This window comes from Sus scrofa, chromosome 14, assembly GCF_000003025.6.
Source record: "Sus scrofa isolate TJ Tabasco breed Duroc chromosome 14, Sscrofa11.1, whole genome shotgun sequence".
NCBI lineage: Eukaryota > Metazoa > Chordata > Mammalia > Artiodactyla > Suidae > Sus > Sus scrofa.
This window is the reverse complement of record NC_010456.5, coordinates 109,991,776-110,006,820: the sequence shown is the minus strand read 5'-3', so window position 1 is coordinate 110,006,820 and position 15,045 is coordinate 109,991,776. Positions and strand designations below refer to the sequence as shown.

The 15,045-nt window shown below is 35.7% G+C and overlaps 1 protein-coding gene across 3 annotated transcripts in view; it reads left to right on the top strand.

The window, feature by feature from the left end:
- Positions 1–15,045, top strand: part of HPSE2 (heparanase 2 (inactive)) — a 704,554-nt gene that overhangs the window by 462,244 nt on the left and 227,265 nt on the right. For all 3 annotated transcript variants that reach the window (XM_021072269.1, XM_021072270.1, XM_021072271.1), the window contains exon 5: positions 14,016–14,187. In XM_021072269.1, the coding sequence (XP_020927928.1) occupies positions 14,016–14,187 (172 nt within the window). The remainder of the gene's footprint in view (positions 1–14,015; positions 14,188–15,045) is intronic.

The following is a 15,045-nucleotide window of genomic DNA, read 5'->3' as shown; positions in this document are numbered from 1 at the left end:
GATTTGGTGGGGGGATGGATAGGGAGAGATGCATATTTTTTTATGTAGCTATCTGTTCCAAATAACTGAGAGGCTTCCCCTTTCCGTCCTTGCCCCCAAATTATGCTAAACAGCTTGGGGATGGGGTTAATTACATTTTTTAGATGTTGTTTAGTCACTGTAGTCACACAACACTTGATTCCCATAATCTTTTTAAGTTTCTTTTTAGGGCTTAACAAAAACATAGACTCATTTTGAGGAGGCAAAAAGGCAGAGTCATCGATAAGAAAATAAGGAGATAGTAATAGATAGGAAAATAACCAAATCTATGAATTAAAAAATTCAATAAAGTAGAAACTATTTAATAATGTTCTTATGAGCATGTCTATCAAGGTATATATAGATGGTTTTTGAGTCTTAGTCAAGAAGACTAGATTTGGTCTGTTTGTCTCCACCTTCCTTTTAAAAACTATATTTCTGTGTTTTGATATGACTAATAAGTAGTCTGCCCAGCTAAACATATCTGTTAGGGATTGAAGAAGATTTATTTTTGCTGCTTCTTCTCATTCATTTTACAGCTACTGATAGTCTTTCTTGTGCTAGCATCATATCCCTTAAGGTATCTAATGTATTCTGCTCACACCTATTCTGGGGTATATACTCAAGCCTTTCTCCCTCCAAAGTTATCTGATCATCCTCCTGGCCTAGACTTGTCTCTCCAGTCATTTGTCCATTTTCCTCTCTGTAATCTTATCTTTTTAGAAAGATGTAATAGCTTAATTATTATATCCAGATTTAGGGAGGGATGAGAGAACTGGTCAGTCCTCTTATCACTCATCCTCCCATGTACCCACATCCTATTAACAGTACTTTCTCTAGAGCACATCTGGCATTGGAAAATCCAAAGAAGACATTTCTTTGGTTGTTTCTCCTGGAGTAGCTTAACTTCAATTAACTTTTTTTTTCTCCTTTGAAATCAGTGAATACTATAGTCTACAAACCACAAAAGCAAAATGTACCCAGTATCAAGAGGTGAAGATTAAGAAAGTTTAGGATGTCAAAGTCTATGAAAGAATGACTTTCTTGTTACAATATTTTTAACAATTATGTTCTATAGATACAAAATGAAATTGGCCTATAGTTTTCTTTTTTTGTGGAATCTTTGTCTGGTTTTGGTACCAAGGTGATGGTAGCCTCATAGAATGCGTTTGGGAGTATCCCTTCCTCTGTAATTTTTTGAAATAGTTTCAGAAGGAGAGGTGTTAGCTCTTCTCTAAATGTTTGATAGAATTCGCCTGTGAAGCCATCTGGTCTTGGACTTTTGTTTGTTGGAAGTTTTTTAATCACAGTTTCAATTTCAGTTCTTGTGATTGGTCCATTTATCTTTTCTATTTCATCTTGGTTTAGTCTTGGAAGATTGTACTTTTCTAAGAATTTGTCCATTTCTTCTAGGTTTTCCATTTTATTGGCATATAGTTGCATATAGTAGTCTCTTACGATCCTTTGTATTTCTGTGATGTTCATTGTAACTTCTCCTGTTTCATTTCTAATTATATTGATTTGAGTCCTCTCTCTTTTTTGCTTGATAAGTCTAGCTAGGGGTTTATCAATTTTGTTGATCTTTTCAAAGAACCAGCTTTTCGTTTCATTGATCTTTTCTATGGTTTTCTTCATTTCTATTTCATTGATTTCTGCTCTGATCTATATGACTTCTTTCCTTCTGCTAACTTTAGGTCTTGTCTGTTCTTCTCTCTTGAGCTGCTTTAGATGTAAAGTTAGCTTGTTTATCTGAGCTTTTTCTTGTTTCCTGAGGTGGGCTTGTATTGCTCTCACCTTTCCTCTTAGAAGGGCTTTTGCTGCATCCCATAGGTTTTGGAGTGTCGTTATCTTCATTGTCATTTGCTGCCAGGTATTTTTTAATTTCTTCTTTGATTTCTTCAGTGATCCATTGGTTGTTTAGTAGCATGTTGTTTAGTCTCCACGTGTTTGTGTTTTTTGCAGTTTTTTCTTCTTCTTGTTGATTTTCAGTCGTGTAGCGTTGTGGTCGGAAAAGATGCTTGATATGATTTCAACCTTCTTAAAAGTTACCAAGGTTGGATTTGTAGCCCAGGATGTGATCAGTCTTAGACAATGTTCCATGTGCACTTGAGAAGAATATGTATTCTATTGCTTTTGGATGAAATGTCCTATAAATATCTATTAAATCCATCTGGTTTAATGCATCATTCAGGGCCTGTGTTTCCTTATTGATTTTCTGTCTGGTTGATCTGTCCATTGCTGTAAGAGGGGTGTTAAAATCCCCCACTATTATTGTGTTACTGTCAATTTCTCCTTTTAAGGTTGTTAGCAGTTGCCTTATATATTGTGGTGAACCTGTGTTGGGTGCGTAGATATTTAAAATTGTTACATCTTCTTCCTGGATTGATCCTTTGATCATTATGTAATGTCCTTCTTTGTCCCTTAAAATATTCTTGATTTTAAAGTCTATTTTGTCTGATATGAGTATTGCTACTCCAGCTTTCTTTTGATCCACGTTTGCATGAAATATTTTCTTCTATCCTCTCTCTTTCAATTTGTATATGTCCCTAGAAGTGAAGTGGGTCTCTTGAAGACAGCATATATATGGGTCTTGTTTTTGTATCCATTCAGCCAGTCTGTGTCTTTTGGTTGAGGCAATTAGTCCATTAACATTTAAGGTAATTATTGATATGTATGTTCTTATTGCCATTTTATTAGTTACTTTGGATTTGTTTTTGCTGCTTTTTTTTCTTTCCTTCTTCTCTTGTTCTTTTGTGCCTATAGAAGTTCCTTTAATATTTGTTGTAAGGCTGGTTTAGTGTTGCTGAATTCTGTCAGCTTTTGCTTATCTGTGAAGGTTTTGATTTCTCCTTCAAATCTGAACGAGAGCCTTGCTGGGTAGAGTAATCTTGGTTGGAGGTTTTTTTCCTTTCATCACGTTAAGTATATGGTGCCACTCCCTTCTGGCCTGCAGAGTTTCTGCTGAAAAATCTGCTGATAACCTTATCGGGGTTCCCTTGTATGTTACTTGTTTCTTTTCCCTGGCTGCTTTCAAGATTTTCTCTTTGTCTTTAATTTTGGTCAGTTTGATTAGTATGTGTCTTGGTGTATTCCTCCTTGGGTTTATTTTATATGGTACTCATTGTGCTTCCTGGATTTGAGTGAGTGGTTCCTTCCCCATGTTAGGGAAGTTTTCGGCTATTATCTCTTGGAATATGTTTTCTGTCCCCTTCTCTCTTTCTTCTCCTTCTGGCACCCCTATAATACGGATGTTGGAGCGTTTCACGTTGTCCCAGAAATCTCTGAGACTCTCTTCATTTGTTTTCAGTCTTTTTTCTCTTTTCTGTTCTGCATCCGTAATTTCCACGCATCTGTCCTCCACCTCGCTTGTTTGTTCTTCTGCCTCCTGTATGCTGCTGTTCGCTGCTTCTAGTGAAGTTTTTATTTCAGTTATTGTGTTTTGCATCTCTTCTTGTTTAAGTTTTATACCTTGTATCTCTTTGGTCAGTGTTTCCTGTAAGTTATCCATCTTTGCCTCCAGTTTATTCCCAATGTCTTGCATCATCTTCAGCATCAACAATCTAAAGCCTTTTTCCTGGAGGCTGAGAATCTCCTCCTCACTTAGCGCTTTTTCTGGGGTTTTTCCTTTCTCCCTCATCTGAGGCATAGTCCTCTGTCTTTTCATTTTTATAGGTTTTTGGTGTGGTGACCTTTTGACAGATAATAGAGTTGTGGCCTCTCTCACTTCTGGTGTCTGCCCCCCCTTGTGGCTGAAGTCAGTATGGGGGCTTCCTGAAGGCTTCCTGATGGGAGGGGCTGATGCCTGCCCCCTAGTAGGTGGAGCTGATTCTAATCCCTCTGGTGGGTGGGGCTTAGTCTCTGTTTGGGTTAGAGGCAGCTGTGTGCCTCAGGGGTCTTTAGGGAGCCTGTTTACTGAGGGGCGGGGCTGTGATCCCACCAGGATTGTTGTTTGCCCTGGGGCTTCTCGGCACTGACTGACGGGTGGGGCCAGATTTTCCCAAAATGGCCACCTGCAGAGAAAGGCAGCTGCTGAATATTCCTGAGAGCTTTGCTTTCAGTGTTCTTCCCTCACAACAAGCCATATTCACCTGTATTTTCCCAGGATGTCCTCCGAGAACTGCAGTCAGGTTTGACCCAGATTCCCATGGAGACTTTGCTTTGCCCTGGGACCCAGTGGACATTATAGTCCATGTGTGCCTTTTAAGAATGGGGGTCTCTGTTTCCCCAGTCCTGTGGAGCTCTTGGCACACAAGCCCCACTGGCCTTCAATGCCAGATGCTCCAGGGGCTCTTTCTCCCCGTGCCAGATCCCCGCACGTGAGGTTTTGAGGTGGGGCTTAGAACTCTCACTCTAGTAGGTGAGTCTCTGTGAACCAGTTAATTTTCAGTCTGTGGAGCTTCCCACCCAGGAGATATGGGGTTGTTTACATTGCAAAATCACCCCTCCTACCTGTTGATGCGTCCTCCTCTTTTTCTTCTGGAGTAGGGTATCTTTTTTAAGGTTTCCATTTGGGTGAAGAGTGCTCAGTCTTTAGTTGTGAATTTTGTTGTTTTTAGGAGAGAAATTGAGCTCTGGTTCTTCTATTCTGTCATCTTCCCATGTCTCTTTTTTAATTATAGTTTTCTCCTGCCAGGATCCCCAGCCTCTGGAGGGTGGCTGTGGCATACAGCTCCTGCGAATGCTTGCCGTAGGGCTCAGATGCATGGACCAGGCGCTTGGTGGGCGACAGGGTGGCATACGTGCCGATAGTGGAGCTCAGCTGGTGGATGGGCAAGGAGGAGATGGTGGACTGCCTTATTAAGCTTTTAGTCTGTGTCTATATGGATAAATATATTATATATTTATGTATAGCCACTTATACATTTTGATTATGTATACTTGTGTATATGTATCAGTTATAGCATTCTGAAGGCCAAACACAGGGTTGAGCCACTGTCTTCAGACACATTGCCAAATAATGAAGCTAGACCATAGCCCAGAGCTTTAGAGAACTGTGTTTTTGTTGGATAGAGTGATGGCTAGTGGAGAAGAGATGAAGAAAAGGCAAAATGAGAAAAAAAATATACTTTCTTTACCTCCTCATTTTTCTCCTTTCCTTCTCCCTGCCTGCTTCTCACCTTCATCATATTTATCTTCTCTATTCTCTGTCCACATACTCCCATCTGCATACATACTCTCATGCTATTTAAGTAAGTTTATAGACTTGTACAGCCATCTCTATAGTCCAATTTTAGAATATCTCTGTAACTCCTAAAAGATCCTTCATGTCAGTTTTTGGTTTCTGTAACCATTCCCAGCTCCCCGGAAACTCAAATGTATGTTTCCTGTAACTGGAATCATACAACATGTAGTCTTTTGCATTTGAATTCTTTCAGTTAGCATGTTTTTGGGGTTTTTTTGGTTTTTTTTAGCTGCACCTTCAGCATGTGGAAGATCCCAGCCCAGGGATCAAACCCACACCACAGTTGTGGCCTGCAACACAGGTGCAGCAATGCAGGATCCTTAACCTGCTGCACCACAAGGGAACTTCTTCACTTGGCATGATTTGAGGTGTATCCATGTTGTAGCATGTAAAAGTAGTTCATTCCTCTTAATTGCTGAATAGTATTTCAATGTTTGAATTTATATATGTACACATACACATATATATACATGTATCACATTTTGCTTTTCCATTCACCCGATGACAGACATTTAGATTATTTCTACTTTTTAGCTATGATAAATAATGCTGCTCTAAATATTCACATATAAATCTTGGTATCGATATATACTTTCATTTGTCTTAGGAAGATACATGGGTGAGGAGTGGATACATGGTAAATTTATGTTTATTCTTTAACAAATACCACACTGCTATCCAAAGTAGGTATACCATTTTACATTTTCCCCAGATATGTGTGAGGATTAGTTTTTCTACACCTTTAGAAATACTTGTTAATGTTTATCTTTTTGATTGCAGCCATTTTAGTGGGTTTGAAGTAGAATCTTAACATAGCTTTGATTAGTACTTCTCTAATAACAAGTAATGTTGAGCATCTTTTTATGTGCTTATCAGCCATTCTTACATCTTCTTTAGTGAAATGTATGTCTACTGAAATCTTTTGTCTTTTTAATTATGATATCATATTATTCAGCTGTAAGAGTTTTAAATATATTCTGCATATAAGATCTTTATGAAACATATGATTTGCAAATATTTTCTCCCAGTCTATACCTTAGTTCAGACCTTTTGAATTTTGATAAAGTTCAACTTACCAATTTTTTATTCTGTGTATTGTGTTTTTGGTATCATATCTTTGCCTAACCCAAAGTATTAGTATTTTTTCCCTAAGTGCTTTATAGTTTTTGCTCTTAGTTTGGGCATAAAATCCATTAGGAATTAATTTTTGAGAATGTTGTCAAGTAAGAATCTAAATTCATCTTTTTGCATGTGGTCTTCAAATTGTCCCAGGATTGTTTATTTAAAAGCTTATCCCTTCCCTAATGAACTCTCTTGACACTTTTGTCAAAAATCAGTTGATCATAGAGTTCCCATTGCGGCTCAGCAGAAACAAATCTGATTAGTATCCTTGAGGATGCAGTTTCTGTCCCTGGCCTCTCTCAGTGGGTTAAGGATCCGGCGTTACTGTGAGCTGTAGTGTAGGTCACAGATGAGGCTTAGATCCTGTGTTGTTGTGGCTGTGGTGTAGGCCGGCAGCTATAGCTCTGATTCTATCCTTAGCTTGGAAATGAACCGCCATAGGCCACAAGTGTGGCCTTAAAAAACCAAAAAAAAAAAAAAAAAAAAAAATCAGTTGATCATAAATGGGTTCATCTCTTCCACTGATCTGTGTGTCTGTTCTTGAACTGCTATATTAGGGTATATTATCTTTTTAAAAAATTTGATATGTATTTATTCCAAAATGGTTACTATGATAAGTTTGGTTACTATCCAACACCTCATGTAGTTACAAATATTTTAAGCTTGTGATGAGAACTTTTAAAATCTACTCTCTTAGCTACTTTCAAATATATGATACAGTATTATTAACTATAATCGCCATGCTTTACATTATATCCTAAAGACTTATTTATGTTATAACTGCAAATTTGTACCTTTTGATCACCCTCACCCATTTTACCACCCTCACACCTTCCTCTAGTAACCACCAATCCATTCTCTCTCTCTCCTTTTTTTTTTAACAGTGTCTTGATTACAATAATTTTATAATGAGTTTGAAATTGGGAAGTGTAAGTCCTGTGACTCTATTCTTTTTCAAAATTGTTTGACTATTCTAGGTGTTTGCATATCCATGTAAATTTTAGGGTCAGCTTGTTAATTTCCTTAATAAAGCCTACTGGAATTTTTAATACAGAGCATTGAATCTATAGATCAGTTAGGGAGAATTGCTATCTCAATAATATTGGTCTTCCTACAGAGCATAGATGATGTCCCATTTAATTTTAAATTTTTCTCAGGAATGTTATGTAGTTTTCAGTGTACAAGTTTAGCACTTTTGTTAACTTTATTCTTAAGTATTTTATTCTTTTTGGTACCAATGTAAATGGAATTATTCTAACTTCATTTTTATATTGTTCATTGGTGGTATTTAGAAATACAATTGATTTTATATATTGACCTTTTATCTTGCTGAACTAAATTTTTATTTTTATCTTATTTCTTTATTTCTTTTTGCTTTTTTTTTTGGCCACACCTGAAACATATGGAAGTTGTAAGGCTATGGATCGAATCAGAGCTGCAGCTGTTGGCCTGTGCCACAGCAACGTGGGATTCAATGTGGTTTAGGCCATGTCTATGACCTAAACCACAGCTCAGGGCCACACAGCATCTTAACCCACTGAGCAAGGCCAAGGATAGAACCCACGTCTTCATGGATTCTAGTCAGGTTTTTTTCTGCTGAGCCATGACAGGAACTCTAAGAACTTGATTTTTAGCTCTTGTATATTTTCCCCTACATGTGTGAATTCTTTAGGATTTTCTGTATACAGTGTATGTTGTCTGAGAATACAGTTTTACATCTTCCTTTCCAATTGAGGTGCCTTTTATTTCTTTTTCTTGCCTGATTTCACTAGCTAAATCCTCTAATACAAATGTTGAATATAAATGGAAAGAGCACACATCCTTGCCTTGTTCTCAACCTTAGAGCGAAAATATTTAGTATTTCGTTTACAATGTTTTACTATTAAACATTCAGTATTTTACCAGTATGTAGTATGTAGATTTTTCTTAGATACTACTTATTAGACTGAAGAATTTCCCTTCTATTTATAGATTGCTGAGAGTATTTATCAGGAATTGGTGTTGGATTTTGTAAAAGACAGTTTTTCTTTTGCATTTATTGAGATAATAATGTAGTTTTGGTCTTTTATTCTATTAATATGGTATTTTACATGATTTGAGTTTTGATATTAAATCAGCCATGCATTCTTGGTATAAATGTCATTTGGTCATGATATTATAATACTTTTTTCTATATTGCTGGTTTCAGTTTGTAAATACTTTGTTGGATATTTTTGAATCTACGTTTATGAAGGATATATTAATCTGTAGTTTTCTTGTATGTCTTTATATGGCTTTGGAATCAGAGGAATAAAATAAGTTGGGAATTGTTCCCTCTTCCTCCATTTTCTGGAAGAGTTTGTGAAGAATCATGCATTATTTCTTCCTTAAATACTCGTAGAACTCATCACTTAATCTCAGCTTTCTTTGTAGGAATAATTTTAATGACTAAATTTTTTGTTGTCATAGGCCTACTCAGACTTTCTGTTTCTTTTTGAGTTGATTTTAATAATTTGTATCTTTCTTGAAAATGTTTTTATTTCATCTAAGTTGTGTAAATTATTGGCATGAAGTTTTTCATAGTAGTCCCTTATCCTTTTAATTATGTGAGGTCCTTAGTAGTTTATCCTCTTTCATTCCTAATTTTGTCATCTATGGTTTCTCTCTTTTTTTTCTTGGTCATTCTAGTTAAAGGTTATGTCAGTTTTGTTGATCTTTTCAAAGAACCAACTTTTACTTTCATTGATTTTTCTCCATTTTTTAATATCATTTTATATTCTAATTTTTATTATTTCATTTCTTCTTCTTGCTTTGAATGTAGATTCCTCTTTTTTTCTCCATTCTTGAGATAGAAACTTAGATAATTGACTTGAGATCTTTCTTTTTTCTAATATAGGAGTCCAAGGTTGTAAATTTCCCTGTGGTTTTTTTTTTTTTCTCCCTAAACAACAAAAATTTATCACTATTCTAGAAGCTAGAGATCTAACATATAGGTCTAACATCGGCAGATCTGTTTTATTTTTCTGAGGCCTCTCGTCTCACCTTGCAGATGGCCACCTTCTCACTATGTCTTCACAAGGCCTTCCCTCTGTGTGTGTATATCCCTAGTATCTCTTTATATCCAAATTAACTTATTTTTAGAGCATTTTTAGGTTCACAGCAAAATTGAGAAAAACGTAGAAATTTCCCATATATTCCTTGCTCCTACACATTCATAGCATCCCCTGCTATCAACATCCCCCACCAGAATGGTACATTTGTTACAACTGATGAACATACATTAATACATTATAATTACCCAAAGTTCAGTTTACGTTATGGCTCACTTTTGGTAAACACATACAATGGATTTAGACAGATGTATCATTATAGTATCCATCATTATAGTATCATATAATCCATCATTATAGTATCATACAGAGTGTTTACTGTTCACACATCCTCTGTGCTCCACCTCTTCATCCTTCCCTCCTCCCCCAAAACCCTTAGCAACCACTGATCTTTTTACAATCTCCATTATTTTTCCTTTTCTGAAATGTCATATAGTTGGAATACTACAGTATGTAGCCAATCTTAGGCTTCTTTCACTTAATGTGCATTTGTTTCCTTCATGTCTTTTCATGTCTTTTGACTTGTGTCTTTTTAGTGATGAATAATACTCTATTGTGTGGATGTACCACGGTTTATGCATTCACCTACTGAAGAATATCTTTCTTGCCTCCAAGTTTTGGCCCTTGTGAATAAACATGTTATAAATCCTTGTGCAGAAAAAATGAGGACATAAATTTTCAACTCCTTTGGGTAGAAACAAGAAATATGATTGCTGGATTGTATGGCAAGAATATTTTTTGTTTTGCAAGAAACCACCAGACTTCAAAAGTGACCATATCATTTTGCCTTCCCATCAGCAATGAATGAGAGTTTCTGTTGTTCTACATTCTACCTAGTATTTGATGTTGTCAGTGTTACAAATTATGGCCATTCTAATAGGTATGTAGTAGTATTTCATTGTTGTTTTAATTTGTGTTTCTCTGATAACATATAACATAAAGCATCTTTTAATATACTTATTTACTATCTATATATCTGTTAGGGTCTTTGGCCTGTTTTTTAATCAAGTTATTTGTTTTATTATTAAGTTCCAAGTTCTTTGTATATTTTGGATAATAGTCCTTTATTAGATATGTCTTTTGTAGGTATTTTTCTCCTAGTCTGTAGCTTGTCTTCTCATTCTCTTGACATTGTCTTTTGCAGAGCAGAAGTTTTTAATTTTAACGAAGTCCGGTTTCTTAATTAATTATTCCCTTCATGGATTGTGCCTTTGGTGTCATCCTATACAAATTTATATATTATATCTTCATTTTCATTCCATTAAAAATATTTCCTAATTCACCTCATGATTCTTCTGTGACTCATGGATTATTTTTTTGATTTCCAAATACTTATAGAGTCCTCAAATTTCTTTCTCTTGTTGAATTTCAGCTTAATTCTGTTGTGGTCAGGGCACATACATATTTGATTTAATCCTTTTAAATATACAAGGCTTGTTTTATGGCCTAGCATATATGGTCTATCCTGAAGAATGTTCTATATGTACTAGGAAAGAAGATGTATTGGGCGCAGTGTTCTGTAGATTAGTCCATCAGGTCAAGTTAGCTGATAGTAGTTACTTATGTTTTCTATATTCTTGCTGATTTTTATTCTAGTTCTATCCACTATTGAGAATGTGGCATTTAAGTCTCCTTCTGTTATTGTTAAATTTTCTATTTTTATTTTCAGTTTATCAATTTTGTTTCATATATTTTGGTGTACTGTTGTTGGTATTCATATGTTTATAATTGTTATAATTTCCTGATAAATTGGTCCTTTTAACACTATAAAATGCCTTATATTGTCTCTAGTAATATTTTTTGTCTTAAAGTCTATTTTATCTGGTATTAGTATAGCCATCTCATTTACCTTACGATTACTGTTTCCATGGTGTATCTTTTTTAATCTTTCTACTGTCAACATTTAGTGTCTTTGACTTTAAAGTGGGTCTCTCCAGTTGGAGCTTATTTTTTTATGCAGCCTGATAATTTCTGCTTTTAATTGGAGTGTTTAATCTATTTACATTTAATGTAATTGTTGATATAGTTGAACTTATGGCTACCATCTTGCTATTTTCCATTTATTTCATTTTTTGGTTCCTCTGTTTCTCCTTTACTCCCTTTTCATGAAAAAATTATAATGTCTAAGGTACCATTTTAATTTCTTTTTATTTTGTGTTAGTTATTTTCATAGTAGTTTCTTATAATGCATCTTAACTCTTTACAATCTACTTTAGATTAACACTAACTTAATTCTAGTTAAGGATAGAAACTTTGCTTCTATAGGCCTCAATTTCCCCTTCCTTCATGATGTTATTTTAAATGTTACATCTTTATATGTTATAAGCTAAACAGTACAGTTTTATAGTTTTGTGTTATGCAACTGTCGTTTAAATTAGTTGAGATGAGTAATGAATATTTTCAAAAGTCTTTTATATTTATCTATGTATCTACCTTTACTGGTGTTTTTTGTTTCATTTTATGCTTTTGAATCACTCCCTGGTGTCATTTCCCTTCAACCTAAAAGATATCCTCTCTAATCTTTTCTAAAGTAGATATTCTCACAATTTCTATCCTTTGTTTTTCTGGGAAGGTCTACATTTTGCTTTAAGTTTTGAAGGATGTATTGCTGTATATAGAATTCTTGGTTGACATTTTTTTCAGCATTTCGAATATGTCATCCCACTGTCTTCTGGGCTCCATTATTTCTGGTAAAAATTCAGCTACTTGTTTCATTGCGTTTGTCTGTATATGAAGAGTCATTTCAGTTTCCAAGATTTCCATTTAATAATTTTTTATAATTTCCATCTCTTTATATTTGATTATTCAATAAAATCATACTTTCACTTAATTTTTTATTCTTCTCCTTAGTTCTTTAAATATATTTATAATAGCAGCTTTGAAGTCCTTATCTGCTGAGTCCAACATTTGGGTCCCCTAAGAGACAGTTCCTTTCTTTCTCTTTTATTTATTTATTTATTTATTTATTTATTTATTTATTTATTTATGGCTTTTTTCTCTTGTTTATGGGTCACAGTTTTTTATTTCTTTGCATGTTGTAATTTTTTGTTGTTGAAAATTGTACATCTTAGATAATATGTTGGAGCAACTCTGGATTCCACAACCTCTAATCTAGAGGTTATTTTTGTTGCTTGTTTTCTATTTATTTGTTGTTTAGTCACTTCCTTGAATGGTTCTATAGCATCTGTCTCCTTTGCATCATGTAGCTGCTAATATCTCTTAAGTTTCTTCTTTTTTTTATTTTTTTAATCATTTTTTATTTTTAACTCCATCTTGTAAGGGTTTCCTCTGAGTCAGCATAGCTTAATGGTGAGATGATGATCGATCAGAGGCTGTGCTTACCTTGAGCCAGTAAGGCTTTCACCCTTTGCCAGTGGATCTGTGTGTGAGTGTGGGAACACATTCAAAATTTAGGCAGTTTACAAGTCTGACTGGCTTTTACTTTCTAACATGCCTTCTTATGTTTCCTTTAGGGGTCTACTAGGTTTCACATTCATCTGGGGATACATGGATAGCCAGTGCCCTCTCCTGTCCCTCCTGAGTATGCACAGCCTTCCAGACTCCAAGGGGTATATGTGGGCTTATGAAAGCCCCCACTGGCTTTCTTATTCCCCAAATCTCCCAGTTAATTTTTTTGCAAGTCTGTTGGTCTATTTCTTGCCCCCCATCAGTATCAAAACATCAAGATAGCTGAAATGTTGGCCTTCCCTGGGTTATACGCTTCATTCCAAATCAAGTTAGCCCCCTTTGGCAGTGGAACTGCTGGTTTTGAGGACTTTCTTTGCCTTTTTAGAATTACCAAATTAATAGAAAATAAGGGAGGAGGGGTTTTTGCTCTAAGTTATTTCACTCAGCCACTTTGTTATTAATGAGCATTAAGGTTTTTCTGACTTTTAGATTCAATGACCATCGTTATGAAGCTTTCCTTTCTTATCATTCGTATCTGTTTCTCAGGCCTGTCATGACAGATTACCACAAGCTTGGTGGTATAAAACAACAGATATTTATTCTCTCAAAGTTCAGGAAGTCTGAAGTCAAAGCATTGCCAGGGTTAATTTCTTACGGAGGCTCTGAGAAATTATCTATTCCATGCCTCTCTCTAGCTTCTAATAGCTACCAGCAAGCCTTGGCATAGCAGCATCCCTTCAATCTTTGCCTCCATCAACACATGGCCTTCCTCCCTGTGTGTCTGTGTACCTGAATCTCGCTCTTCTTTCTCTGTAAAGACCAGTCATTGGATTTAGGGCATATCCTAATCCCATATGACCTCATCTTAAAGAACTACATTCTTCAAAGATCCTATTTTCAAATAAAGTCACATTCTAAAGTTCTGGGTTGACATGAATTTTGGAGGACACTATTCAACTCTGTACACCATTCATTATAAAGTATCACCTATTGTGAATTAGTTTGAAAATAAATTGGATGATAAAATGGCCCTTGAGTTTTTTGTTGGTATAGTTTCTCAAGTTAAGCTAGTTTGCACCTTCTTTTTGGTTATTTTGTTTACATTGTAAGAAAAAGGCAGAGAGATTTTAGACAGGAAAGGGTTGGCAGAATCTCACTCTTCTCATCTCTCACTTGCATGTCTGCTTTTAATCTAGAGCCAAATAACTATCGGACCATGCATGGCCGGGCAGTAAATGGCAGCCAGTTGGGAAAGGATTACATCCAGCTGAAAAGCCTCTTGCAGCCCATCCGGATTTACTCCAGAGCCAGCTTGTATGGCCCTAATATTGGGCGGCCCAGGAAGAACGTCATCGCCCTTCTAGATGGGTAGGTCAGATTATTTAGTGGTTTTTAAAACATTGTTCATTAAATGTAATGAATTAATATATTTGTATCCTTCCTGGTTATTTCTGGTTTTAAGAAGGATAGAGAGACTTTTTTCTTAGTGATGTATCCCACCATAAATCAGGGATTCTCTATCAAAGGGGGGAATTTCTGGGAACTTCTCATCTCTCCAGACCTCCCACAGCCAGCAGAAGTTGGTGGGATTTGGGATGGGGATCACAACCTCCAGAACAGGTTGGAAGGGACGCATTGTTTTCAAAAGCATGTTTAATATTACAACATTCCATAACATCATTTGATATTTTTAAAAGGCAAAATGTTATCTACTGTCTTCATGTGATTTCTTATAGAAAGTAAAGCTTGACAAAATCCTGGCCAGTGGAGCTGGGTTAAAAATTTGAGCAACACTACAAATATTTGTACATTAAAGCACAACTTAAAGATAGATTTTTAGGTATTATAGAGAATTGCTATCATGTGATTTATTTAATTTTGACTAAATCTGATTATCATTTTTAAACATTGGTTATGGATGGGGTGCTATGTTAAATACTCTACCCAAGTCCTGCTGGTGGATCAGGCCTGGATTAAATAAGTAGAAGATCCATGCAGGTCGGGTCCAGCTATGCAAAGTCAGAGGGAATGTCTGAGGAAGTACCATCTGAAAGGCTGAAAATATGTTGAATTCAAGACCCAAAGTCGGGATGTTAACTAGACTAGGAAGGGTGAAAATAAGGAAGTTGGGAGGGGCAGAAATTCATCTGGCATACAAAGTATGCACAAAGGTACACCTTTTATGTGACATTTTGTCATATTCTGGGATAGATATGGTTATTCCCA